This window comes from Mastacembelus armatus, chromosome 13 (assembly GCF_900324485.2).
Source record: "Mastacembelus armatus chromosome 13, fMasArm1.2, whole genome shotgun sequence".
In the NCBI taxonomy this organism is placed as follows: Eukaryota; Metazoa; Chordata; class Actinopteri; order Synbranchiformes; family Mastacembelidae; genus Mastacembelus; species Mastacembelus armatus.
Genome location: NC_046645.1, coordinates 207095 through 234081, shown reverse-complemented (window position 1 = coordinate 234081; position 26987 = coordinate 207095). Strand labels below are relative to the sequence as shown.

The window sequence follows — 26987 nt, the reverse complement described above, 5'->3', positions numbered from 1 at the left end:
TTTTATACCATACATGTAGACTCATACAGTTTGCGATGTGCGCGCGTGGTTGGGTGTGAGTGCCGTGCGCGTGACCCCATGGCTCTTTCTGACCGTTAGTGACCCACGCGCCCACGCCACCTCCGGCCCGGCCCCTAGCACGCGCCACCCCCAGAAGTCCAATCACAACGCAGGGATTGTCCCCCCCCCCACGACGCGCGTGTGACTTCCGGGCTCAGGCTGCAGAGCGTGATATTAACGGCAGGACCGAGGGCGCCGGTTAAATTCCCGCAGCTCGGTAGAAAAGCGGCTCCCCTGCCGTGGCCCGGGGAAACTGAGAGCCGACCGGAAACGTTCTCCGGTAAGTATCCACGCCGCGGAGATGCCGTTTCGTGACGCGCGTTTATACACAGATGTGCGGGATGCCGCAGTTGCGTCAGGTTACTCAGATACAGGCGCTTCTGGAAGTTGCGCACTTTATTCTATCAAAATAAAAAGCAAACATGGTTTTGGCTCCCATGGGGTTTAATCGATTTCTTGATAATTCTTGATATAAAGCGCAGCCGGTGCTTTGGACATGTGTGTGGCTGATACAATAAAATCTGTTGTAACGTCAGTCAAAAGTGTCAGACACGCTCATAGTATTGGATGCCTGTAGTTTGAAATTCTCAACCGGAAGTCATCGTGCCGTAATGGCTGGCTTGACATCGCTCAGTTCGCTTGGATGTTGCAGCGTGAACATCTGTCACTGCTCACCGTGTCTGAATGGTGCGTCTGAAGGTGTTGGGTGTGTTTTGTTCGCATTGTTACGCTTCAACACGGAATAATTCACATGGTCATATAGTTTCAATGAATCTGCACAACAGCATGTGTTTAATCAAAGGCCTCAAAGTCTGAGCAGCTTTTACAGCCTCAAGCTGCTTGGCACTGTTGGGGTCTGTTTACACAGCTGACATGAACTGGCCTGTGGAAATGGTTATGAAATGAATTGCTCCTATAGACTGAAATCCTAAAGTGATTAAAAACACACCCCTGTAGACATATTCCTGAGAAGTGTGAGTAAAGAGGGTACGATATTGTTATATATTATTTTTGTTTATTTGTTGTTATATTAACAGGTGGTAAATATTTTTAATGACTATAATTGATGCATTTCTCCTTCTATCTGTAACAGATGCCTACTCACTCCGACGCAGTTAAAGACTTTATAGTGGCCATATACATTTTTTAGGTCCAAGTCTCGAGCATGAAGAGTGTGAAGGAGAGAGAGGAATATGTTGGGGACTGGCATGTTTCTAGTAGTGTGTATCACCACACAATCGCTTTGTATTTGGATCCACATAATCCTGTTTTTCTTGTTTTTGTGCTTTCACTCTCAATGAAATCACACTTAAAATTCTTCACCTGTTTTTCAAGCTTTTGATTATGTCATCTGTTTGAAAAGAACAAGTACACTGTGTATGTGTCTATCATGCACCCACACAAATAAACACACCGCACACATTGCTTTTTTTCTCCTGTCACACACGAACACAGGTCAACATCATTGTGACCAAGCAGTGTGTTGGTTCCGCCACAATAGCAAAGCTTCTGCAACACTTCAGCCTGCCTGCTTAACAGAGTGGGTTAAAGTCCAATGACGCTGACACACAAAAGAGCCCATTCACACAATCTCTCAAGGAAGTAATGAGTCCCTCACACACGCAGAAACATACTCACATCCCTGCTCACCCCACCACTACGCAAACCACACCACAATGTTACTCAGTTAATCCAGCGAGTGGAAGCTGCCTGCAAACCGGCTGATTGTTGCATAAAGCCCCAAGTTGGGAAACTGCTTGTTTGCCTATTGTGACTGTTTCTGGTGATTAAAGATCGAAGATTAGAGTCGAGGTTGCTTGTGTGCTAAGATTTCACCTTTTGAATGGACAAATAGGAGCTGGGCTTGTAAGTCAGGCTGTGTGTAGTTTGAGATTTTGGAAAGCCCCAGTCTGCTTGTCTAAACCACTGGGTGTTTTTTTCTGGTCATTCAATGGTTAAGTTATATCAGTTATGAAAAATGTTCTACTCATACACATGCATGTTTACTGCAAAGGAGTTAGGGTAACATCTGTTCTATTATTTATGTTAGTGCTGAAATGTTTTGTACAATCTGTTACTTGTATACGACCGAACACAGTCTTGTCATTGAAATATACACATGTAACACACCGGGAGTGTGGCGTTTGAAAGACATGGGTGTTTACAAAGTACATGATGTAGTTGAATTATGGGAAATACTTGGATCATACTAGGCAGTAAAAATCACAGCTAAAAAATTTATTTGACCAATCCAAAGCAATCAAAATCCGTCCCCTCATTATGCAATACCCCTCAACATCTAATACCTCGAAAAGCCTTTATATTCACTTCATGGCGATTAATAATGAATACTACCCATTCAATATAGTTGTAGGAAGCTAAAGAAAAATCATGTGCTTTGATACGTGACATGAGAAGAAAATGACAGTCAAGAAAGCATAAGTTGGTAAGATGTGTTTTTTAAGGTTTGCAAAAAATGTTGGATATTAAAAAACGTTGGGTGTATTTGAAGCTGTTATTCCAGGCTAATATTTTTCACACTCGACGTAAAACCTCTGTTCATTGTCTACACAAAACAGCAGTGGAATTTGAAGTCTGCCAACACCGTGCTATGTGGATTCTTTCCCTACAGTCCGATAATTTGTTTACCCTGGCTCACCACGCTACTCTGCTGTGGCTTTTATTTCATTGACCTTGTCTACATTCTGTAAAAACAATAAAAAATACAAGAGACAGTGAAACCAGTCAGCAAATACTAGATGATTGCATGTGATGTGGTAAAGTATCTGTTCCACTGGCAAGCTACAACGTCCTGTGATGCAAAGAAGCAGTCTGACTGGGCCACAAAACACCAAGAACTACCACTCTGTACAGAAAAGGAAACAGATGGTAGTCTGGGCCAGCACTGCTGGTAAAGTCTTGATTTATTTATGAGTCTCAAAGGGTCAATTGATGGACGTGGGAGTTAGATGCTGACAGTTTTGGGAGAGGAAGGTTGTGGTGCTTCAGGGGATCAAGATGAGCTTCACCCTCATATGAATAATGGATTATACCTGCTAAAAGACTATTGGGGGAGTGTGTGTCTGTATACATACACACCAGTTTGACAGGATACATTTTTATTGCTGCACAGCAGCAAGGACAGATGATGAACTGAAGGGAAACATCATTGTTCATTAGGGCTATGTCTTACAATGGCGTCCTCAAAAGTCAGTTTAAGGACCTTCATATTTTAAATGATACCAGCCCTATTGATAATACACCTGTAGATTTACATAATGATAAAGCCTAATTCATTTTGAATGCTTAGAATAGTGTTGGAAACTGGAAACCAGTCAGCCATTGTGACGAGATAACCTGAAAACACATCTCTGTTCAGAACTCTGGACAGCTCAGGGACTCTAGACTAGACTATCTAGGAAGATGAATGCTTAATAACATGCTATATTTTAACCTATTCAACATAGCCACAGTGGAGTATGTGTGGTGGTCCATCTGAGCAAACCCCATTATTCTCTCTCCAAATCTTACGTCATGGAGTCTAATGGGTACAGTATGGCTGATGGATTTTCTATTTGGCAGGAAACAGACTCTTAATACAGCTTTTTTTTCTCAGAGTACTTATCTGTTCCTCTCTCTGTAATCTCCTTCTGTCTAGTGTCTGTCACACTCACATATGCTCATTCAGAAAACTCTTATACATGCTCTCACTTTTTGTTGTTTACTTCCATTAGAGTTGGTCTTGTCTTTTCATTTTTTCAGTTTCTCTTCTGGTTTCAAATCTTTTTTGTTTCCCTCTCTTTTCACCCTCTGTTTGTGTCCTTAATGCTAACAGCAGAGCACACTGATAGTCGTCATGGTGTAATCAAGATGTCGCCATTGCACTGCGTAAGGCATGCCATGAAGGCTAAGGAACATTCAAAGCAGAGTCGGTGTGTGTGTAACACCGTGGTTTGCCAATAACCAAATTTCTGTTCTGCTTTCTCTGGCACTGATTTGTTTCAGTTTCTGAATAAGTTGAGTTTTTAGTACAAAAAGATTAGAAAAGCTCATGATCATTACAAGTAAGAGCATAATCTTGTTTGCAGCTATTTTGCTTATGAAAATGAATTACATGCTAAATTTATTTTCCAGGAGTAGTGAGCGGACTACAAGTCAAGCTCTCTTCAAGAAACAAGGAAGAAAGAGAAGGGAACCGAAGAAAGTAGAAACTTCTTCTCACAACTGAGACTTTTTTTTGTTGCTGCTCTCCAGCATCTTCACTGCTTCACCAACATGAAGCTGAAGGAGGATCTACACCCCATGGTGCTGCTTCTCTTCCACCTCATGGTATGGATCTACACCATCATCTCCTTTCTGCCCTCCTACCTCCTCACCTGGGTCTCCAGAGGTGACGGGGACTTATACGGCTCAGAGGAAGATCGAGCCAAGCGGGTAAAGGCGCGTTCTGTGCTGGGACGCCCCGAGGGACCTTATAGAGCAGTGAGGGCCACCAAGAGGCTAGTGACATCGATGCACCCGGGAGTAGACACACTGGATAAGATGTTTGAGTATGCAGCCACGAGGTTCCCCCACAGAGACTGTCTTGGGACAAGGGAGGTGATCAGTGAGGAGGATGAGCAGCAGAGCAATGGCAAGGTGTTCAAGAAGGTAACACGTGATGGGGGAAGTGCGTTCATATACGTAGCATGAAAGAAATGGCATTTAAGGACATAAATAAAAAGTGCAGAAACACCGCAGTAGAGGTATTTTAAAAGAATAGTCGAATATTTTGGATGGATGATACTATTGATACTCATACTTTAAATATGAAGCTACAGTTAACTCAACCAGTATTTTCATATTTAGCATAGCTGTATAGTTGTTATAGTTAACAGATATGTGAGTGGTATTGTGGAGTCTCATGTCACTAATAGCAAGAGATCAAAGTCAAATTTTTCAAATTCAAATTCAGATTTTTATTTGTCACGTACACAGTCATACACAGTATGATATGCAGTGAAATGCTTGCACAACTGCCCATGACCTCAGTTAACATACACAATTTTTTTTTTATAAAGAAATAAGAGCACAAGAATAAGCATAAAAAAATAAATAAATAAATAACAATAACAAATGTGCCAAATATATAAGATAAAATAAACAGCTTTGAAGGCTGCAGCATGTGCAAAAGAAAATTAATGATGAACACAAAACATATATTTAAAAATTGAAATATGCAAATTACAAAGAAAACCATGGCCAATATAAAAGTATTAATAAAGCTACTACTCAATTGTGGTAATATTTGTCTTGCAAGGTGTGAAGAAAGTAATGTGAAAAGGTTAAACTGTATGACTGACCAGTGTGAATGGATATCTAACATGGCAGGATAGAGTTGGACAAGAAACTAAACGGATTAGGATAGATAGTAAATCAAATAAATCCCCAGCAAACTAATAAATACTTTAATTTTAATATATTTTTTAAAAATTCACTACTAATTAAAAATATAGTATAAGAATAATACTTCTAATCAGTAACTATATAGCGTAGAGAATACTGATGTAAATTACCACCAGTAAAGGCACTCATGCAGCTTCATGAAATAAAACTATATGTAGGGTGAGGCTCCGTTTGCTCCTGCTGAAGAAATAAATCTAACAAAGTCTCCACTGTTTCCAAATACAGATGTTTTACAGCTACAGTTTTTAGCTTCTAACAAGTGAGAAGATTTAGTTTTTCTGTACCAGGCATTTGTGACACTGACAATAATCAAAACAGGATTGTCAGCCTCATTTTAACTAGTTAACTTTTCTTAGAACTGCAAAATCTTAGCACTGAAATATTCCTCAGTGATATTTTCTTGACCTGCTGTCTAGAAAGCCGCTTGTATTCTTCTTCTTCTAAACGCCCTAAATTCCACTAGCCCTACGAAGGTTGAGCAGAGACAGGGAGGACATATTTGGTCAAGAGTATATCCAGATTTTGTTGGTCAAGTCAAAAAACTGTATAAAGAACAGACGGTTTTGGAGCTGACACCTAAGAGCATGATTTGCCGCGATGTCATAGCTTTGTAGTTAGAAAATGTTAGTAATTCACACAAATGTTTGTATTCACCAATTATCTCAAAGGTTGTTCATCATGCAGTATAAATGCCACCCAAGTAAAAGACCTTGAAGCAGTGCCAGCTGTATGTTTTGGAGTATGCAAATTAGTTGGCTAATTCCTGTATGTGCAGGAATTAGCCAACTTTGACAAGCAGTTTCATTATGTCTGAATTATCCCATTAATCTTAACAGCCTGATCCCTCTAATCCATTTAAACCCCACTGTTGAAATGCTTACTGCTGAAAGGGAACATGCTGTTTACCTGCTGGCTGTTACTTTAAACAAGCAACAGATTAGTCAAGAAAGAGAATTATTAGATTCATGCAACAGTAAAATAAAATATTATTTCACCGTCCTCATTACAGTACCTATGTGTATTACCATTTATTAACCATTAGGAGCCAGTATAACCTCACTAACACACATGCAGGAAGCGCCTACTGAATGTGTGTCTGTAGCCTTTTTGTCGTCAGTGTTGGAGAGTCTGTCCTGCATTTATCTTCTCCATGTTATCTCTCCATGAACTGCTACAGCCAGAAAATGAAAGTTGAAGAGGAAGCAGTTCTGTTTGCAGTAGCAAACCCCCCATTGCCCTTGTTCCTGTGCCATTTTAATATGGAACAGGCCAAACATACGGCTGTGAGCTATAACACAGTGTATGTTGTTCCTGCAGTAAACATATCCCTTCCAACACTCAATAAAAGCAGGGTTCCCCACTGATACTGAGGTTGCTTTGGTTGCTTGATTTAAATGAGCCGTTTTAAAAACTACCTAGTTTAATTCTGATGTGATTTTAATTCGATATACATGGAGTATGCAACCTTCCCTTCTTCATTTTCAGTCTCTCCTCTTCTCTTTTGGCCTCTTTAGTCTGCCTGTGCGGCATCGCTAACAAAGATTTACTCTACTTTTCACACCTCACCCTCCTCCCACACCCTGCAGGTGGTTCTGGGTGAGTACCACTGGCTGTCCTATAAGGAGGCCCTCATGGCAGCGTCCCAACTGGGCAGTGGCCTGGCATCACTGGGCCAGCAACCAAAAAACAGTATTGCCATCTTCTGTGAGACGCGAGCTGAGTGGACCATTGCTGCCCAGGCCTGCTTCATGTACAACTTCCCATGTAAGTCTCTGAACATACTGATACGCCTAAATACAATCATGTTAATGGTTAATGAAAAGGAAATTTGTAGTGACTGCATTGGCATCATAAATACTAGAAAAGTGTTTGCCAGCTCTTTATATACTGTGAATTTCTGCCATGCTGTATTTCTGTGTATTTGTTACTATTAGTGTTTGAGATGTGATACCTGATTGTGTTTCCCACCAGAAAATTGTAATTTACTATGCATCAAATTTGTTTACAAATGCATCTATAGATTAGGTGTTATCATCAATAAAGCAATAAATCTGTGCTTTACATCATGCTGTATAGTCACTTTTAGGGTGGACTGTACCGCGACTTCTTTTCTTCAGTGTAGTGTTTCCCACTGAAGATGTGTCCAAATGTGTCTGAATCAGACTGATTTACAGCCATTTCTGTTTGTGTGTGTTTATGTGTGCGTTCACACACAAATGTTAGTGACTGCAATGGACAACTTGTAACATGCACAGCACAGCTGAGACAGAAGAAGGTCAATTTGTCCCTTTTGCCTCGTTCTTACATAAGTGTCCCATTTCTCCTCATTCAAGTCTTTTTCCATCTGTTTCATGTCTTGTAATGGAAACAGTGAAATACTCACAATAGCATATTTTGACTTTATACATATTTTATATGGATGGATCCTAACAAAAAGAGTACAGATGTACTTGAAATTATTTCACCTTGTATCCTTCAGGACAATAACAAACTAATGAAAAATATCAAGTTCTGTCCCTTTCACCCCAACATGATTTTTGGTTTCTTTCTGTGAACAGGTCTATATAAATTAATATTATCACAAAGCTTATTCAGCTATTACATTGTTATACAGAATATTAAACGCATTGAGCAGTTTAAAAAGGTGTTCACCTGAAAAGAAGACTTTTCACTTTGTTATGTTTGTGATGCTAATTTTGAAGGATAAAGATAATTATTACTAAGGGAGTCTGTGCTGATTAACTCTTTAATACATTTGGTACCAAAGAATACTTTACTGAGGCTCCACAGCAGCACTCTAGGTTCATTAGATCTTTCTGATTGTCCTTGTAGGACTGTTCATATTGTCTGGGAGCTTTATCTTATACTCCATTAAACTGTCCTGCTTTGAAACTACACTGAATGCACAAACTGCTAAAGCACCGTTATATAAAGCATCTCTCTGTTGCTGACAGGGACAGTGGAAAGCCCGGGGTAGGGGACAACGCATAGTGCATGGAGGAGTAGGGGGAAGTCAAAGGTTGGAAAGAGCAATGAGGACAGAGACAGAGGGGAGGAAAGGGAAGGAGAGAAGTGATAACGTACACTGAGAGTGTACGTGATCATCTGATGTTGACAGAGGCATCAAGGAGTCAGCCAAAGCCCCCCAGTGAACTAAGACACTGTGTGTGTGTGTGTGTGTGTGTGTGTGTGTGTGTGTGTGTGTGTGTGCGTGTGTGTACATGCTGCATTTACTATTGGCTCACTGGCTAAACACAAATGTGCTCATCATTTGTGAGTTTTCTGCATTTGTTACTATATAGGCATGAAAGAGCAGCAATTACACCACATACATTATCTAAATAATGTTGTTATGTAAACGCTTTAGCTGCTTTTTATTTGTAAACGTCATCTGAAGCATGATATGTTCCTCATTCGACTCCTGGGACTCTTGCAAGACCGTTCGTTGAACAGAAAAATGCAGACTGACAGCTCCCAAACATCTCCCAAATTCTTCATCTAACTTTGTGGTGCGTGGATGTTTGTTAGGTTTTCTGTATTAAATTGACCTGTAGTGAGCAGTGTGTGATTGTGTGTGTGAGTGTGTGTGTCAAGCTGGGGTCCAATCTAGTGTTTAGATCTCACGGCTGGAGGTGTCATGGCCTTCAGCCACACACTGAAACACACACAGTAGCAGAGCAGGAAGTATTGGATCCATGACGCAGGACAGTGATGTCACTAAGCCCTGTCCCACAAAGCCCTGGGTCTGTGTCAGTGTAGGGATTCAGGGTTTTTCCACCCAAATCTCTTTCTCTCTCTCTCTTGTGCTATTGTCATTTCATTTCTCCACCTTTCTCTACCTCTTTTGGTCTCCGAACCATCTTCCACTCTTTTTCATTTACAAGGATTGACTAAAGGCCAGTTGGGACTTAATGGGTCTTAAATGTTTTACCAACCATGTATACTTAACAAGGAGAGGGCCTATTTCACATGTATTTAAAGACCTCTTTTAGACAGGAATCTGTTTTACTTATTGGTAATTCATTTGGATGTTTATACTTCACTGTGCAGAATGATGAATATGCAGAGTTTGACATTAGAAGGCTGGTTTCCCATTTCCCAGAGTCCAGAAGAGGGAAAGTTTATCTGTATTCACGTATTTCTAGAAATATCAGACGCATATAATTCAAAGTATTTTATAGCTCTTAAAACATGTCTGGCAGGGTCTTTGAGTAAGGAGCCAATTGTTCAGATCATCAGAAAAATGAAAACCTTTTGACTTTAACTTGTGGGAGGCAGTGGCAGTGTTTGTAATGGTACAATCAGTCAGACCCCAGGCTGATGATAGTTTGATAATTACCAGCTGTACACTGTGCAGGCTCATTACTGTTACATGATTGTTATTTTCAGATTTATAAGCAGTGCTCAGTTTGTTAGTTGCAATATTGGTGCTAGTTGAAGATACTGACTGGTCAATATCTGATTTCTACAAACTGATGAGGCTCCTGGATGGATGGATGCAGTCACACGCACAGCGCCCCATCAGACATACAATACTTAGTCACATCACACACCCCCTCACAAACCAGCAGTTTACGTCCTCAAGAGACTGTTTATCATGATGAGGCAACTCATGGAGAGAAAACTAAAAACATGTGTTTATCAAATGATGCAGTGTTACAGAAGAATACAAATAGGCCTGCACAGTTTGACGATTTTGAAATCGAAATGTCAAGTTAATTAGATCTTAAAATAAAGTTTTATTATTCAGACAGGAAGTGTTTTTTATGTGTGTGTGTTACAGTGGCCACCTTTTACTCCACACTGGGAGGTCCAGCCATTGCTCATGGGCTGAATGAGACTCAGGTCACCCACATCATCACCAGCAGAGAACTCCTGGAGACCAGACTCAAGGTTAGAACACACACGCGCACATTCAGGGGAAAGTAAATCAATAGTGCCACTAATCTTTGTTTAGCAATACCATCCATATACAGTCATTTTAGAAAGCAAAGACATTTATTACAAGCCAGCAGCTATATTTAGGTGTTTGCAGTATAATGACTGAGACGGAAGAAAAGGTGGCACAGTAATTTTGGGTTGTGGAGAGAGAGGATGACATGTCACCATAGAGACAACAACAGTAACAAGAATTGGATGTCCCGTGTGTTAAGGGTGGTTTTCTACAATTTAATCCCCAAAGACAAATAATGAACTGGCATTTCATCTCCCCTTTTATCAGGGTGGTATAAACACATCCCCTCTTAGCCTAAATACTGATGAAGATGATGCATATGGCTTTTCTGTTTACATGTCTAAGAAGAAACCTGGTTTTCATCATGTGCTAATGCATACACAACACGTGTATGGTGGTCATGTTCATGCTTACAGTGTGTGTGTGTGTTGTGTGTGTGTGTGTGTCAGGCTATCCTAATTGAGGTTCCACGGCTGCAGCACATCATCATAGTGGATAACACACCAACCACATGGCCTGGATATCCACGTGGCATCAATATCCACAACATGGCTGCTGTTCAGAAGCTGGGGGCCAGGCCTGACAAAGGTAAACTGTTGTATATGTTTTTAACTGATTATTGTCATAGAACAGCAGCACATGCTTATTGTGCAGTTTACAACTTAACTGCATAACATTTAGTGCTTTTTTTCCAGTGAAAAATCTGCTGTTTCTACATCTACTTTTTTGCTTCAATATATCAATCGATCCATTAAATCGTTTTATTTTGTAAAATTAAGTACATTTGCATAGAACTTTACAAATGTGTCATTTCAGTCCAAGCATGTTGTGCCACCTTCAAACTAACCTCATCTCTGTAAGCTCAGCCTGGGAGTATTGTAGCTAACCAGGGCCCATGATGGAGGCACATGGATAATCATCTGCAGTTAGCTGTGACCTTGGAAAACCATTTTCATTGAAAACTAGCAAATCCAAAAAAGCCACAGAGAGCCCCAAGAGGAACATAAACAAACACTCTAAATGGCACAGTCTTAGTGGGGTTTTTCTCGGGGCAGGGTGGTCGGGTGTGGATCAGTCCCGTTAGGTCATGTGAATGAGGAAGTGCTCACATCTGTGTCCGATTAAGACAGATAAAATGCCTTGTCAGTTAGTGGACTAGATGGATGAGGAAAAATCCTCGCCTTTTATTGTGGCCTCTTGGAGTGAGTGACCCTAGATAAGAGAAGCTGGTAGAGTCATGTGCAGATAGAGAAAGAAGGAAGTTTAGGAAGGGAGGATGGAGCTCTGGGTCATGTTTACACACAGCACTGTTAACTTCACATGAGATCAACTCTCAGAGCACACACACTCCTACACGCCTCTCATTCGAGTAGGAAGAAGAGAAAAAAAGAGAGGCCTACATGAAATCTGTGCTTCTGCTGGCCTAGAAAACCACCTTAAACCATGTAGGTTTATTTATTATTCAGAGGCCCAGAGGAGAAGTCCTTTCTTTTCGCCTTGATCTGTAACTGTCTTTTCAGTTATACTGTAATGCAGTTATCTGTTATTTTCAGGCCCTGCAACCTTTCTTGTCAGGGCAAAAATAAAAACTATTCATCAGAAGAGCTAAATTATTGCAAATGCAGGAACAGATATACCAAAGATGCCCTTGGGGCCAGTAATGCACACTATTTAAGTCTTAATGATAAACAAAATAATAAAAATATTAAAGAAGAAAGACTCAAAAGAGAGATATAGATGGCATTGCCAAGAATACAGAATGCAGTACAAAGGAGGACATGACAAGGGAACAGAAAAAAGAGCAAGAGGGATAAGAGTAAAAGGAGAAATGGTGTTTTGGACCAGCACAGTCAGACACAAACTCTCCACTGCACCAAGAGGGGCCTGATTGTTTAATATCACAGCTGAGGATTTTCCATCCATGTGTTTGAACGTTTACACTGCCTCTATTGAACTACACACACGTTTAAATATTTCCTTGGCCTCTGACATCCAGAACATTTTCTTCTGTTAAATCTGTTTGTCCTGCACACATGGAACAATTAGAACAAAGGTTCCAACTTTCCATTAAAATAAAATGTCTGTGTGCAGTATTGTTCTGTAATATTGCTCATGTGTGTTTTAAAATGTATGTGTATATTCTCTGTTCACATTAAGCAGCATGTGAGCGGAAACAGCCTCTGCCTTCAGATACTGCAGTTATCATGTACACCAGCGGCTCCACGGGCATACCAAAGGGCGTCATGATCTCTCATAGTAACATCATCGCCGGCATCACAGGAATAGCTGAGCGGATACCAAACCTCTGGTAGGTAGCACAAACCTGTGTTAAGTGAATGAGGCACATTTCAGTGCTTTTTACATTTCTATGCTATTTTCTGCTTGTATAGTAAGGCCGGACACATACAGCCCTCTACCAAAAATATGTGATATGATTTTTAACCTGGTTTACTTACTCATTCTAATTTCAGCTGTGAGGTTGGTTATAAGGTTGAGTGGTAGCACTGTTTTTACAGAAAAATGCCAAATGCTCTTTTGAACAACTTCTTGGCTGGAGTGTCTTTGTCAGGTGAGCGCATACACAAGTATGAGTCAGCCAGCTAGTACCAATCATACAACAACAAGGCTTTAAATTAAGAGTCAGGCCTGCTCCCTGGAGATCAAGACGTGGCTGAGATCAAATGCAGAAAGAAGGGGTTTGAGTACGAGCAGAAGAAAAGATGTGAGGCAGTGTGAGGGGGGTGGTGGTTAGAAGGGAAGTTAGTCAGACCTCTCATAAAAATTATGGTTTTCCTCTGTGTATTATGCAATATAATCCAGTAAACCTCATTTATGGGCTGAATTTCAGACACTTCAGTGTCTGGAGTATCCAGATTAGTGTTACGATATCTATGTGGCCAGTAGATCATAGTTAAGCCCAAGCAAAGGAAAAGACTGCTTCGATTTTGTACAGATAATCTTTCTCATCTGTCTTCTAAAGATTACAATAATATGATTTATGATTACAGAGATCCTGACTTTGCATTAAGCGATTATGCAGCAGGTTGTACGTGTATAAATGACTTTATTTCAACCTGTGTCTGATGCTTGAGCGAGATGACACCGATTAACTTCAGAGTTATTTATAAGCCTGTCTTTGTGTTCACAGTGAGGAGGACATTTACATTGGTTACTTGCCTCTGGCCCATGTACTGGAGCTCAGTGCAGAGCTCATGTGTATTTCTCATGGCTGCAGGATTGGATATTCCTCACCTCAGACTCTTGTGGACCAGGTAAAGTTACCAAAACACTACAACAGCACTGGTCCTATACTTTATCATAAACGTCAAGTACACTTATATATATATATATATATATATATATATATATATATATCTCAGTGTATCAAATGTTAAATCAATGCATTCCTTTTTCCAGCCTTGGATCAAAAAGGAAGCTGCAAATCTGTGTATGCAACAATTTCTGTGATATAATTTTTTTCCCACCACAGTCAACCAAGATTAAGAAAGGAAGCAAGGGAGACACCAGCATCCTGCAGCCCACTCTGATGGCAGCTGTTCCAGTACGTAAGCCTGTATCATTGCTGTCATTGATTCACTCTCGCTTAAGTCTGTTTTTCAACCAGTGATGTCGGCTTGAGGATGTTTGGCCTCATCTGGCAGCAAATCATATTTTACTCTGTCTTTGTTCATAGTCCAGCTGTAGAGTAGCAGTGACACAGTCCAGCAGGCCTGGATCTGCTGGATCTGTGTCTGGACTCACTGACGTAAATATCGTTACCTCCTACCACAGGCCAAATCTGCTCTGTCTCACTAAACATTTTTAGACACTAACAGTTCGCTATAAAGTTCACCATATTAGTTTTAAAAGCAGAAAACGTGTTGTGTTTACAGCTGTGGATTTATACGCCAGTTGTGATCATTCAAACATTCTACTCCTAATATCACACCGGTTACTGTGCACCACAATATAACAACCTGTTCTCCATGCATCACATTGACAACCTGCCAGCAAGTAACAACAAAAGTTGATAAGTGGTCGACCTTTTCTGTGCAGCTGTTTTCCTGACTGGTTGATGAAACTATGTCAGGGAAGCCATTAGGTTTCAGCATGACGGTTTCCAGAATAAATGCACAAAAACAAAAGCATATAAACAATATGCTGATATATAAAAAAGCATATAAGTGCCTGATGTATATATGACGACAGTTTAATTTTATATGACTCCAGTTATAGGACACTATATTCCATCCTCTTAGCCAGAAAGATCGAAGACCAGCTAGCTGGAGACAATTTGTCTATGCCGCTGTATTCTCGCTCTCTCTCACACAATGAGCACAGCCCTGTCATCCACCCCCCATCTCCCAGTGGTCGTTGTGTAAAGGGCAGAGGGCCCCAGTGTCTGGAACCACTCACAGCTGTAAACAGAACGTGAGAAAGCCCCATGTGGTTATCCCCACGACACACACGCACACACACACACACACACTAACATGCATACAAACTGTTTGCTGTGACATGCTGCATGAATCCTGTGTCGACTTCCTCTCTCATTGCTTTAACTTCAAACACACATACACATCCACAGGGACCAGCTGCTTTTTATTGTTTTTTGTTTGTGCCCTTTCCCCTATTTCCCCCATTTAACTAAAAGTCCAGTTAAAGTCCTGTTTCCAGATGAAACAAAATTCCAGCAACCAAGTCGAGTCACAGATATGTTGGAGTCCGTGTGCAAAATAACACTGCCATTTTTTTCTCTGAATAAGAAACCTAAGCCAAACAAATTCCCTTATGTCCAGATAGATGTATCTAATAAGTATCAGTTTTTTCTGCCCTCTTCTGGCTAAAGGTGGATTCATGCTGCTTTATGGTAGAATACTAAGTACCATCCATCCTGTACCACAAATAACCCGACCTGCATGTCTTGGAGAAAACCCACAGAAAGGCCTTATTCAGTTTAAACCCTTAACTTTCTTGCTGTTACAGAACAGTGATCACTACCACACTGCACAAACTGACTTTCTTCAGTTTTCTGAAAGTTTCTAATTACTTATTCTTTTGTAATGTTTCATATTTTCCCAATTATTGTACATTTATCCAAGTTGAAGAAGCAACCTTCTTTTTTCGTTTAACCTACCCAGAGATTCCCATTTTGGTTACTTTGGTTTTGTCATTTGTAATCCATTAGGGAGCCTTGCAACCAAACTTAAAAACACATGCTCCACAAATTTGTTCCTCTGGTCTTGTGGCATTAAACATAAGTTGTTCTGTTCTTTAAATGTTCTTTTTTGTGATCACTGGCCGTCTTAAATGTGACATTTTATGAATTTTACAAAGGGAATGATGGTGTACAATAATAATAAAAAAAAGAACACAATCATTATGCCCAGTAAGATGGGATGGTAGCAGAGAGCTGGGACAACAGACCTAATTTTAGTTTCCTGCAGTTTCTATTTCAAATCATTACTATCCTCATAAAAAGAAACATATGCTAACAATAAACAAGCTCTCAGTGTAAAATATAAACCAATAATCTTTGGTCCAGACCACTTTAAGGTCTCAGAGCTCTGGCAGGGCTCCATATTAGGAGCTGTAGCATCATATTTCACAAAACTGTGTCCTTCACTGGGTAGATAACTAGAAAACAGGAATTACAGATCAACATTTATCATAGTCTCTTGCCAGAGTGTCTGGCTATTTCTTTCCCTGCATTTCTAGTTTATCACTGACTCATATCTCTTACCCTCTCTTCTTTATCTTATCACCTACTTTTTGGATTCTCTTGCAGGAGTTTTACCTATTGCAGCTGCTGTTCACAGTTTTATCTTATTTACTCATTAATTAGCATCCATCCTTCTTTTTCTGTCTCACCTTCGTCTTATCCTCCATCCTGACTCCAGGAAATCATGGATCGTATTTATAAGAATGTTATGACCAAGGTCGAGGAGATGAATTGCATCCAGAGGACACTCTTTATTCTGGCATATAATTACAAGCTGGAGCAGCTCGCCAAAGGATACAACACACCTCTATGTGACAAGTATGTGAAGAGTTTATACAGTTGCATTTTTATAAGACAGCATCTTTTTGTAAAGGTTATAGAATTTTCAACATCAGCAGAAGAGCCTTGTTCATAGTGTATGCATATACCTGGTCATTCTCAAATATCTTCCCTCCACCCTTCCAGGCTGGTGTTCAGGAAAATCCGTGCTCTACTGGGAGGTCGGACACGTGTCTTGTTATCAGGAGGAGCGCCGCTCTCTGCAACTACACAGCGCTTCATGAATGTATGTTTCTGCTGCGCAGTGGGTCAGGGATATGGGCTGACAGAGACCTGCGGGGCTGGAACCATTAGCGAATGTAAGCAGGAGTGGCAGTCATACATTGAGAAAGCAAACACTATACGCAGTCGAGCAAAACACATATAAGGAAAAGATCAAATCTGATTCTAAGTGCCAATATCCTCCGTCTACCACAAACTGATGCTACTGCCATTGTTAGTCAAAACATGTCAAATTATCAGTGTATTAAGCCTTTGACACTTCTATCTCATGACACAGATTTTTGAGAGACTTCTTTTTAGAGGCACATGTTTTAATTTTTTCTGGAAAAAGTAAAAAAAGTTTTAAACATCTGGTATGGAATCAGAATAAATTTTATTGGGTACTTGGTCTTGGACAACATTACATTGCTGCATTCACGTTCAATACATCAACAGTAAATTGTTTTTAATGGTAAATGGTATTTTTTCTCTAAATTAAAATTTATTGACTAGAAAAGTCGCATGTTAACGTGTGATTCTGGAAAGGCTCCTAAACCTTCAAACGGATAAAAATAGAAATAGTGGGAGTGTAAAGAGGCATAAAGCAGGAATGGGAAAATGAGTGACAGGACAATAATAAGATATAACACATATTGTGTGGGGGCTGTAGTACGTAAAGAAAAGCGTACATTATATGTTTTGTAAGAGGAGATGCAGTGATGTGGGAAATTAGTAAGTTGCTCTACACCGAGAACCCACTGAGCATTAAGTTTAAGGGCTGTGAAAATCTGTGCTGTAAAAAAGGAGACATTTTAACAGCTTCCTGTAAAAAGGGAAATCACTTTTGTGTGTAAAAGGATGTCACTCATATGTAGAGTGGTGATGGCTGCCCCAGTTATCTGTTTTGAACTAAGCAGCTGAGCTGCCTTGCATTGCCAGCACATTTGTCAAGTGATAGAAAGCCTTTCCCAGGCAGACTAAACCAACACCGCTGTGGTCATCTGAACTAGGAAAACACTGATCTGCGGACATTCCTTTGGGATGAGGTTTCCATGGCAAGAGAGCAAGTGAGGTCGAGTTGCTATGGTAATAAATGTCATGCCTTGATGCTTGTGTGCTTTCTGATCAAGTTTGTGTGTGTGTTGTCTGTTCCAGCGTGGGATTACAGCACTGGGAGAGTGGGAGGACCGCTGGTTTGCTGTGAGATAAAACTCAAAGATTGGGTGGAGGGTGAGTGAGACTCAGAGAGGAGCTACAGCTCATACACACACACACACACACACACACATATGCACCTACACACAGAATTCATGATGAAATACACTGTCAAATGCATTTACAGTAACATATATGAGTCCTTATGCTTTTCTATGTAAGCTGTCATCTAATGCACTTACACACACACACACACACACAGAAACACTTCAGAGTTTAGCACTGCATTAATTTCCACATTAAGACTAAACAGACTGACTGCACATCAGGAGAGATCACTGCAGCTGGTTCATAACCTTGTAAGGAAATTATATCACTGTTTTCTCCACTTCTGCAGCTCCCAGCTTTTTATCCAAGGGATCATTACTCATTTTTATTACACTGTTAAATTTTGATAGTTATCAATTTGAGTTTATTGCTTACTTGGCTTTAGAGTAAATACACTGTCAGGTTTTATTAACAAAAAATATAATGACTCAGGAGACCTAAATGTTTGGTTGCAGTCTTTATTTGCATTGCATTCTCTAGTAATAAGTCCTGCTTTCAGGTGGTTACGGAAGCACAGACAAGCCTCATCCTCGAGGAGAGATCCTGATTGGTGGCCCAAATGTAACCATGGGGTACTACAAGAGTGATCCTAAAAACCAAGAAGATTTCTTTGTAGATGAAAACCGCCAGCGCTGGTTCTGCACAGGAGACATTGGAGAGTTTCACAAAGACGGGTGCCTCAAAATAATCGGTGAGGAAAAGTGGATGGAAAAAAACTCTGCGCCTAAATTTGACTATGAATACATGGTTTAGGGGGTGCAGACAACCATTCAAGCTAATCTGTCCTGGTTCAAATACTGTAACATTGAAAGCACAAATTATCAATTATTATTCTTGGATGTCTTCCAGACAACCTCTGTGCTCCCCTTTCATCAATCAGTGTAGCAGGAACCAAATCAGATTTTACCTCCCTTCCCACATGACTCCACAGATCTGTTTACATCAGTCAGACTGCTTCCCCTGAAGATGCTGGTCAGATATACACTGTTCAGTCCTGTTCCCAGCTTCCTCCCTTCTTTTAAAGAGACACGTATCCACACATGTAGAGGTACACACAGATACAAATGTTGTTATAAGCAGTAGTCTCTGTTGTGTTTCCAGATCGTAAGAAAGACTTGGTGAAGCTGCAGGCAGGAGAATATGTCTCACTAGGAAAGGTGGAGGCCATGTTGAAGAACTGCCCTTTGGTTGACAACATATGCGCCTATGCCAACAGGTGTGTGTTACTGCATGAATCATAAACACTACATTTTTTAACTGTGCTACTCATATGGGTTTAAGTGCTCGCTTTAATGTTAGATAAGCTGCTGTAGCAGGTGTAGCTTAGTGTCTCCTCAGCTGTGCAGTAAATGTGAAAAGATCCTCTCACTTCTAATCACTAACCCACAGATAAATAACTCTGGAGCTCCGCGATGCCATTTAACCTCTTATAGCTCACTGCTATACAGTTTGCAAATTTACTTAATTGTTCAGTCTGTCTTCTCTCTTAAACACACACCCACCCAACAACAGCCAGTGGCTGTTTTCAGCAGACAACTATAAAACCAACCTCTCACAGAATGGTCTTGATATTAACATGGAAAACCTTGGTGTTGATAAATCCAAATGTCAAGGCTACTGCTTACATATCTAGAGTGCTTCCAGTGAAGTGTAAACATCACTGGATACACTGTAGAAGTAACGGAGCAGCTGAGACATTTTCTGTTTTTGTCAGTATTCAGGCTGTTGAAAGTGTATCAGAAGTAAATTAACAGGAAGACCAGAGGTCCTGAGCCTGAGTGAAAAGGCTCAGACATTCATGCTTAAGAGAACAGGGTGTTAAAGAGATGCAGTGATTTTCAAAAGGTTTACAGTAAATTTATCAGAAGGACAGCATAGACTTCATAATTTGTATGTCCTGTTCTTTAATAGTGGATTTTATTTCTGTGTGTAACATGAAATGGACCATTTTTGTGATTAAGTCAGAAAATTTTCAGCAGCTGCAGTTTCTTTCAGTGCTGCAGAGCTTTATAGGTTATTGCCTTGGTTTTACTTGCCAGCAACATTATTTTGGTTTTCAAATTAAACAGCTAGAGCAAAAAAGTCGGGTAATTCTCTCAAGAGCTGGTGGAGAACCAAACAGAGCTATACAAGAGTGAATATTAGACTTATATTTGTGAGGTAGACAGAAACACAACTCAATATCATTGTGTGCTGTGTGTGTAAACAGATAATAGCTTACACATTAGCCACACCAGTCTGTTGTTATATGTCACAGCTATGTGTTGGTCTGTTGTTGTGTAGTTCTTCTGGTCCCTAATGATGAAATTTTAAAGCCATGTTGAGCAGTACATTATAACACTTCTATTAAACATTGATCTTTTCAATGTTTATTTATAGTTATATTTATAGGTGAGGGTACCTCCTGCTGTATGTCATACAACAGAGAGCAAACCTGTTTGAGCTTTCTGAGTCACAATCTACACAATCTACAACATATTTCTTCAGGCTGAAATGTTTACTCATTTCTCTGTCCCATTACAACAGATACTGTTTTAAAGAGATTTGGAGGACATGAACTGTAAACACTGTGGTCAGGCATGAATTTTTTCCATTTCCACACAAGTGTAAATATGACAGTTGGTGAGGGTTGATAGCTTCCCCGTGTCTGTTGCACATGCATGCAGGTTTGTGCTCCATCGCCGTATTTGGCTGAACTTTCACTTGCTAAAGGCCAGTGTCTGTTTATAACTATTCTGTATTTTTCTTTCACTTTATCATCCCATGTCCTCTCCTCCCCCCACGGCAGTGATGAGACATACGTGATTGGCTTTGTTGTGCCCAATCAGAAGCAGCTGCTGGCTCTGGCTGAGCAGTACAGTATCCGAGGCTCATGGGAGGAGCTGTGCGACAGCAAGGCCATGGAGGAGCTGGTCCTCAAGGTCATCACTGAGGCTGCACTAGCAGGTAAGAAGGCCTCAAAGAACTGGTCAGCGGGTGAGTTACAAGTTGTTACAACCCTCCCCACATTTCACATCCATTCCCATTTGTTTTATATTTTCTTCTGTTGCAGCCCAACTAGAGCGCTTTGAGATTCCTTGCAAGATCCGTCTGAGCCCAGACCCTTGGACTCCTGAGACAGGATTAGTGACTGAAGCATTCAAGCTCAAACGCAAGGAGCTGAAAACACATTATCAGGATGACATTGAGCGAATGTATGGTGGGAAGTAACAAGGAGCAGAACATGATCGTTCATTTTCAAAGCACAGACCAACAGTTGGCTCAGAAATACTCTCAGTGCTCCCTCCACCTTCCCCTCTATCTTCTATCCCATCAGTGAAAGAGCCACAGCTACCTGAATCTGTGGGAGGTCTTAACACTCCTGTAAGATCACAAAATAAGCATGAAAAGGATAGGATGTTGAACTTCTTCTTCTTTACTGTGCAAATATTAACCAAACCTTCCATGGGTGTGGTTTTTACTTGAATTTGTAACTGAACACAGGCAGATAAAATGTTTAATATATGACATAACCCTGTCAACTGCTGCCTTTTCCCTCTTTTCATCCAGGTGTGTGACCTCTTATGTCAGTCTTTATTGTTCCAGATGTGAGTTATGAAACAGACTATGTTGAACTCCTGAGGCTGAAGAGTTTTGTTGCCTTGTTGCTTTGTCCTCACCAATGACATTACTAGATTATTTATGATTATATATATTATGTCTTTAACTGATTTTCATTATTTTATAATCTTCTTCTTACTTAAATTCATTCTCTCTGGAGGCCAGGAGATGGTTAACTGCCTTATTTCTTAAAAAAAAAAAAACATGTTTTGAGTTCTGGTAGTGGTTTATTTTGTCTGCCACCCACGGACAGACTTTGACTCTCACAGGACATCTTTCTCATCAGCACATCTTGATACAAAAAGCAGAAAGTCATTTGAGGGCAAGTGAGAGCAGGTTGGTAAGATTTCTAGGCTCACACCTGGTTTAATGATTTATAGATCTTCTTCAATGAGGCTGTTGCGTTTTTTACCGAAATGGTCAAAAATATACCTAACACCCTCATTTTAAAAGAAAACACAGATGCACTAAGTCATTTGAATTTTCCTACAGTGATCGAGTATGCTTTTCTAGGTGCTGTACAGACCACAGTGTGCACAAAAATGCACATTTCCTTGCTTGTATTACAAATGAAATTACTGTATAATCATTGTCACGTTTGATAAATCATAGTGCAATTTCAAAATGTACCTTTTCAGTCCAAGTGAGGCAGTTGATTACAGACAGCATGTAAATAAAGAGGTTTCAATGTGCATGGGTTCACTGAGTAAAAAATGAACACACTTGTACAAATGTGACTTTGTGTGTCTGACATTTATTTTGCAGGACTGTTGTTACCAGCTTAAAGCCTTGTCACCTATTTTAATCTTCTACACAAGTATGACTGAGTGTGTCTATGCACAGCACAAACATGGCACCAGCATCGCTCAGTGTGACATCTGTTGCTTTTCTTCTGTCAGGACTTTGTAATTCCTTGTAATAACGTTTCTCTAGAATTGTACATATATGTATATATGTAGCTGTGACCAACAGAGGAAGCTCATGTATAGCCCCTATCCATCCATCCATCATCTGTACCCCCTTAGGTCCCAGGGATCAGCTGGAGCCTATCCCAGCTCTCTCTGGGTGAAAGGCAGGGGTCCACCCTGGACAGGTCACCAGTCCATCACAGGGCCACATAGAGACAAACAACCTCATACACTCACACTCACTCCTATGGGCAATTTAGAGTCACCAATCAACCTGACATACATGTTTTTGGACTGTGGGAGGAAACCAGAGTACCTGGAGAAAACCCACGCAAGCACAGGGAGAACATGCAAACTCCACACAGAAAGGCCCCTGATGGGTTTCAGACCAGGAACCTTCTTGCTGTGAGGCAAAACCGCTAACCACTAAACCACCATGCTGCCCCTGTATAGCCCCTATTCTAACTTTATTTTTTCATAGACAGTTCTTGAGCTCCAGTCCCTCTTTTATCGAGAGACTGCCTTTAACAAAAGTGCATCCAACTATTTATCTGTAATTTGCCTATGAAATAGAACTCAAATGAAGAGAAATAAAAGATTGTTTGGTCTTTGCACAGGACTGTTTTGTTGTTTTATATATTTGCCACAATCATTAATTCAATTAATTCTACAGAAAGCATTGTATTTGTTTTCAGCTTATTAATCTAACTGGGTGTGAAGCTCATGCCTATGTGACTAGAAGATGGCAGATGACATTTATTTATGTCTCAACAACGGCTGAAGAGTGAAATCAGCCTTCACTGATTTAATAATAAGTGTTGGAACTTAATCCAATTTAACTATTAATTAATTAATTTAACTATTGATTACAGGTTTGAAGTGTAAATTCCCAGTGCTGACAAGCCTGGCCTCAGCTGAGTCTTGTAAAAAGGGTGGAGATGTGTCAGAATATTAAATTAATTCAGACATTAGGAGATCACAGTTTTACAGGAAAGACAAAGTGCCACCCATTGCATTAGAAAAAAAACACTGTAAAAATCATCAACATTTTGAAAAATGCTTTCATAAACACCCTTAAACCAAAAGTTTCCACTTATGGTAAATGGGCAGAAGGTTTATTACTATAGATGCAGTGTTTTTGATTTTGGTTTGTCTTTTATTTCCAAAATACCATTCATGAATGTTTTGCATAATTTTATTCATAGACTTTCAGTTCATTTGCAACTAAACTGAAAACATCCTGTGATGAGATGAGGACAGTAGACATACTGAATGTACGCCCATGTGCCCCAGGACTACACAGAAGCAAAACGGGGATGCTGGTCCAGTTTGTAGATATGACCACAGAAATACAGAGACTATTTAGCACCGGTTTTAAAATGTTGTGGTTTCTCCTATTGTGTGTTTTTTGTTTTCAATCCTATCCTTATGGGACGTTTCTGTTGGACTATAGATGATATAAGAACCTGGTCCTAAACACCAGATTACACTCAGTGTGTTTTGCATAATGTCCCTTCTGGCCTTCCATGGCCCCGGGTCTCATGTTACAGCTAGTCACATGGGTCATGATGACGCCCCAAGGTTTCCATATAAATAACTTCACCCATTCACTGTTGCTGCCAAACTGCAGAAGAGCCGCAAGAAGATACGAGCTGTAAAGGTTCACATGAGCTCTTCAATTTGGTGAGTTAACAGATCATGAGACTGTGGGCACGTATTTTATACAGTTTTGATTTATATTAACGAATTCTGTGTAACTTTTTCTAACCTACTGCGAAGAAGAGCAGAAATGTCAAACTAAAATAAAACTCAACTTTAAAAAAAACTGGGTATAATATATAATGAGAAAGTTTCAAAAAGTCTAAGTTACTTCCCAAGGGTCCATGCTTTACAGCTTATTAAGTTTTTCTCTATTCGGTTACAGGTGAAAAGTCTGAAAACATTTTCGTCCATGCCATTATAGCTGCAGGTGTATAATCCCTACACAGGTGTTTTCAGTCTCACTCTGTATTAAGCTCTGCAGCAAAATACTCACTGGGTCCATTTCCCAAAGGAAAATATCTTCATGTTTGCACTTCTGTTCCTTTTCTCAGCAATTTTAAATTCCCCTGAAAAATCATGGAGCACCTGGAAAACTCCACAGCATCGCCCAGACGCTTCTTCCTGCTCAGCCACAGCGGCGCGGACAGAAGCGACGGGAACGCGTACCTGTACATACTAATAGTCATGTCTTTCTACGGAGTCTTCCTCTGCGGCATCATGCTGGGGTACTTCCGCTCCAAGCGCAGGGAGAAGAGGAGGGTCAACATCTTCACGCGCCTCGTGCACGAGGAGGAGCAGCGGGAGTGGGGCGCGCTGCCCAAGAAGCACAGCCTTACCTTCCCCGCCGCCGTGTCGGGACTGCGCTCCGTGCACGCGGCCCTGCCTTTCTGCGGCACGCACGCTGACCATTTGGGACACCTCTACCGCGAGGGCGCGCTTCCCTCCCCGCTGGCGTGCGCGCTGTGCACGGAGCAAAGCAGCATCAGCTCTCTGTGTTCCTCCGCTGACACGCGCTTCACCATAGAGGAGGAGTCGGACAGCGGCACGGCGGAGGGACCGGAGGACCACCTGAAGGGGGGCTCCGGGGACGACTCGGGCTGAAGTCCGCTGCGTGTCCAACAGACCCGGGGAGAAACATCAGCTGGAGAGAAGACCAGGAGGCATCACAGAGGCCCGACCGGTCCAAAACCCCACACCGACATCACACCGCGATAAATAGCCACACAGGGCCGGAAGTCAAGACTTTGGGCCAGTGTGAAATGCTTTAGATCTTAGTTGCTTAAAGGAGGAACTGGTCCAGAACATTTCTGTTCAACTGATTTCAACACACACTCACACACACACAGTCATGACCATGTGGAGCGACACATACAACCAACCTGGTCATTATATGTTAAGATAAGCTTTAAATGAATCAATGGTAATAATTCAATTCCCTTTATTTATCTGTCCCAGGACAATTACACATCAAAAGTCAGAGCGAAAACACTGAAGGCTACGCTTCCACACTGTAGGTGGAACTCTTAAAAACACATTCATGTCTGAGAATAAATTAAATTATGCAAAACCATCAATAGCTACATTCAAATCAATCTTGGCTGCTCCTCCTCATGCATATTATTATTATGGGATGTTATTATTTGATTGTGCAACTATGACTATGGCTCATTTTGGTGGGGACCCCTCCCTGCTGGAGCCCCCTCCTGAGGACAACTGGTTTGGACTGGTGACTCACTCTGCAGGGCTTTGAGTGACAGACTGGCTTATTTGGCTTTTTGGACTGAACTTGACCTGCTCTTGCCAACATGGTCTCGAGGACCGAAACGCACCTGGAACCCACTTGAAGGATTGAAAACTAAGACAGTTTAGCTTCGTGATAGACAAACTGCTAATACACAAGTGATGATGTAGGTTTACTTGTTGAAAGCAATGCACTGTACACATTGTCTCTATTTGTCACTTGGTAAGGCTTAATTTAAGATGTAGTTTTTGTAGTGTTTCAGAAAAATTCATCTTTAAGAATTAAAATTAGATTTATGTTCCTTTTTTGCTGTTGTACTATGATCTTTCACCAGTGGAGGGCAGTCTTGTAGTGTTTCCTCAGTGGTTGCCTTTAAAAAATAAGGGAGACGAAAGAAATATTAAATGAGCGAAAGAGTGGCTCTATTATTATCATGTTATTTTTAGAGATAGCCAACATTAAATCATTAAAATAACGCAGGATAGGGCAGATAACTAGATCAGTATCACAGCCCATCATTTGTAGCTCAGTGAACGTGTCTTTAATCCTCTGTTGCTTGCACAGAGACACAACAAACTATGTTCCAATTATCCAAATTATGTCTTTATGTCTAAAACTGACAAAACCTAAACTTCTGCTCACAAATATGAAAGCACAGAGATTTTAATTAGTATTATTTTATTAATGTGGGGACTTCAGGTCATGCAAACACCCCCTGAGATATCACTGTATCATCAGATACATGCTGATTTCACATGGATGAACCAGTAATCATCCACTGAAGCCTTTCTCTCTGAGATTAAAAAAAGAAAGAGAGGCAGTTTCAGGTTCTCAGTGGTGACGCTTGTCTGGTTCCTCTGCTGCGTCACTCGGCTCTGCCTCTCTCGCACACTGACACAGACTGTCAGCAGCGCTGGCAGCTCTCAGCACCACCACTTGCTGCAATAACAGCTCGCCACACCAGCAAAAGCAACAATAATGGCCCGAGGGAATGCACAGAAAAGATTTTATGATGTACAAGTACTGACAGAGTAATAGCTGTGATGGACCCAAAGGCATCTGCAAGGTTTAGGGCTTGTGGTTGTGTTTATATGTGTGTAAAATTGATTTTAATATCTATGGCCTCTTTCATTCAGGCATTTTTTCTATAGTGTCATTTTAAATAAATCTTTGGAAAATGAAAGGACTCTGAGCATCATTGGGCACAATGGT

At 40.7% G+C, this 26987-nt stretch overlaps 2 protein-coding genes across 4 annotated transcripts; both read left to right on the top strand.

Moving 5' to 3' along the window:
• The first annotated feature begins 218 nt into the window (after positions 1-218).
• acsl3a (acyl-CoA synthetase long chain family member 3a) lies at positions 219-22697 on the top strand. 3 transcript variants are annotated; one of them, XM_026298893.1, is made up of 15 exons: positions 219-340; positions 4195-4710; positions 7092-7269; positions 10289-10398; positions 10909-11047; positions 12620-12767; positions 13608-13731; positions 13950-14021; positions 16360-16499; positions 16647-16819; positions 17877-17951; positions 18484-18675; positions 19086-19200; positions 20773-20930; positions 21037-22697. In XM_026298893.1, the coding sequence occupies exons 2-15, from the start codon at positions 4336-4338 to the stop codon at positions 21192-21194; spliced, it is 2157 nt and encodes a 718-aa protein (XP_026154678.1). In that variant the 5' UTR covers positions 219-340; positions 4195-4335; the 3' UTR covers positions 21195-22697. The 3 variants fall into 3 exon arrangements, with proteins under 3 accessions (XP_026154678.1, XP_026154677.1, XP_026154679.1); XM_026298892.1 differs by having other exon boundaries at positions 12617-12767; XM_026298894.1 differs by lacking the exons at positions 20773-20930; positions 21037-22697 and adding an exon at positions 18834-18956 and having other exon boundaries at positions 12617-12767; positions 19086-19171.
• A 1416-nt stretch (positions 22698-24113) lies between these two features.
• Positions 24114-26080, top strand: kcne4 (potassium voltage-gated channel, Isk-related family, member 4). Its single transcript, XM_026312349.1, has 2 exons — positions 24114-24175; positions 24586-26080. Exon 2 carries the CDS (start codon positions 24611-24613, stop codon positions 25133-25135), a length of 525 nt encoding a protein of 174 aa, XP_026168134.1. The 5' UTR covers positions 24114-24175; positions 24586-24610; the 3' UTR covers positions 25136-26080.
• Positions 26081-26987: the final 907 nt, after the last annotated feature.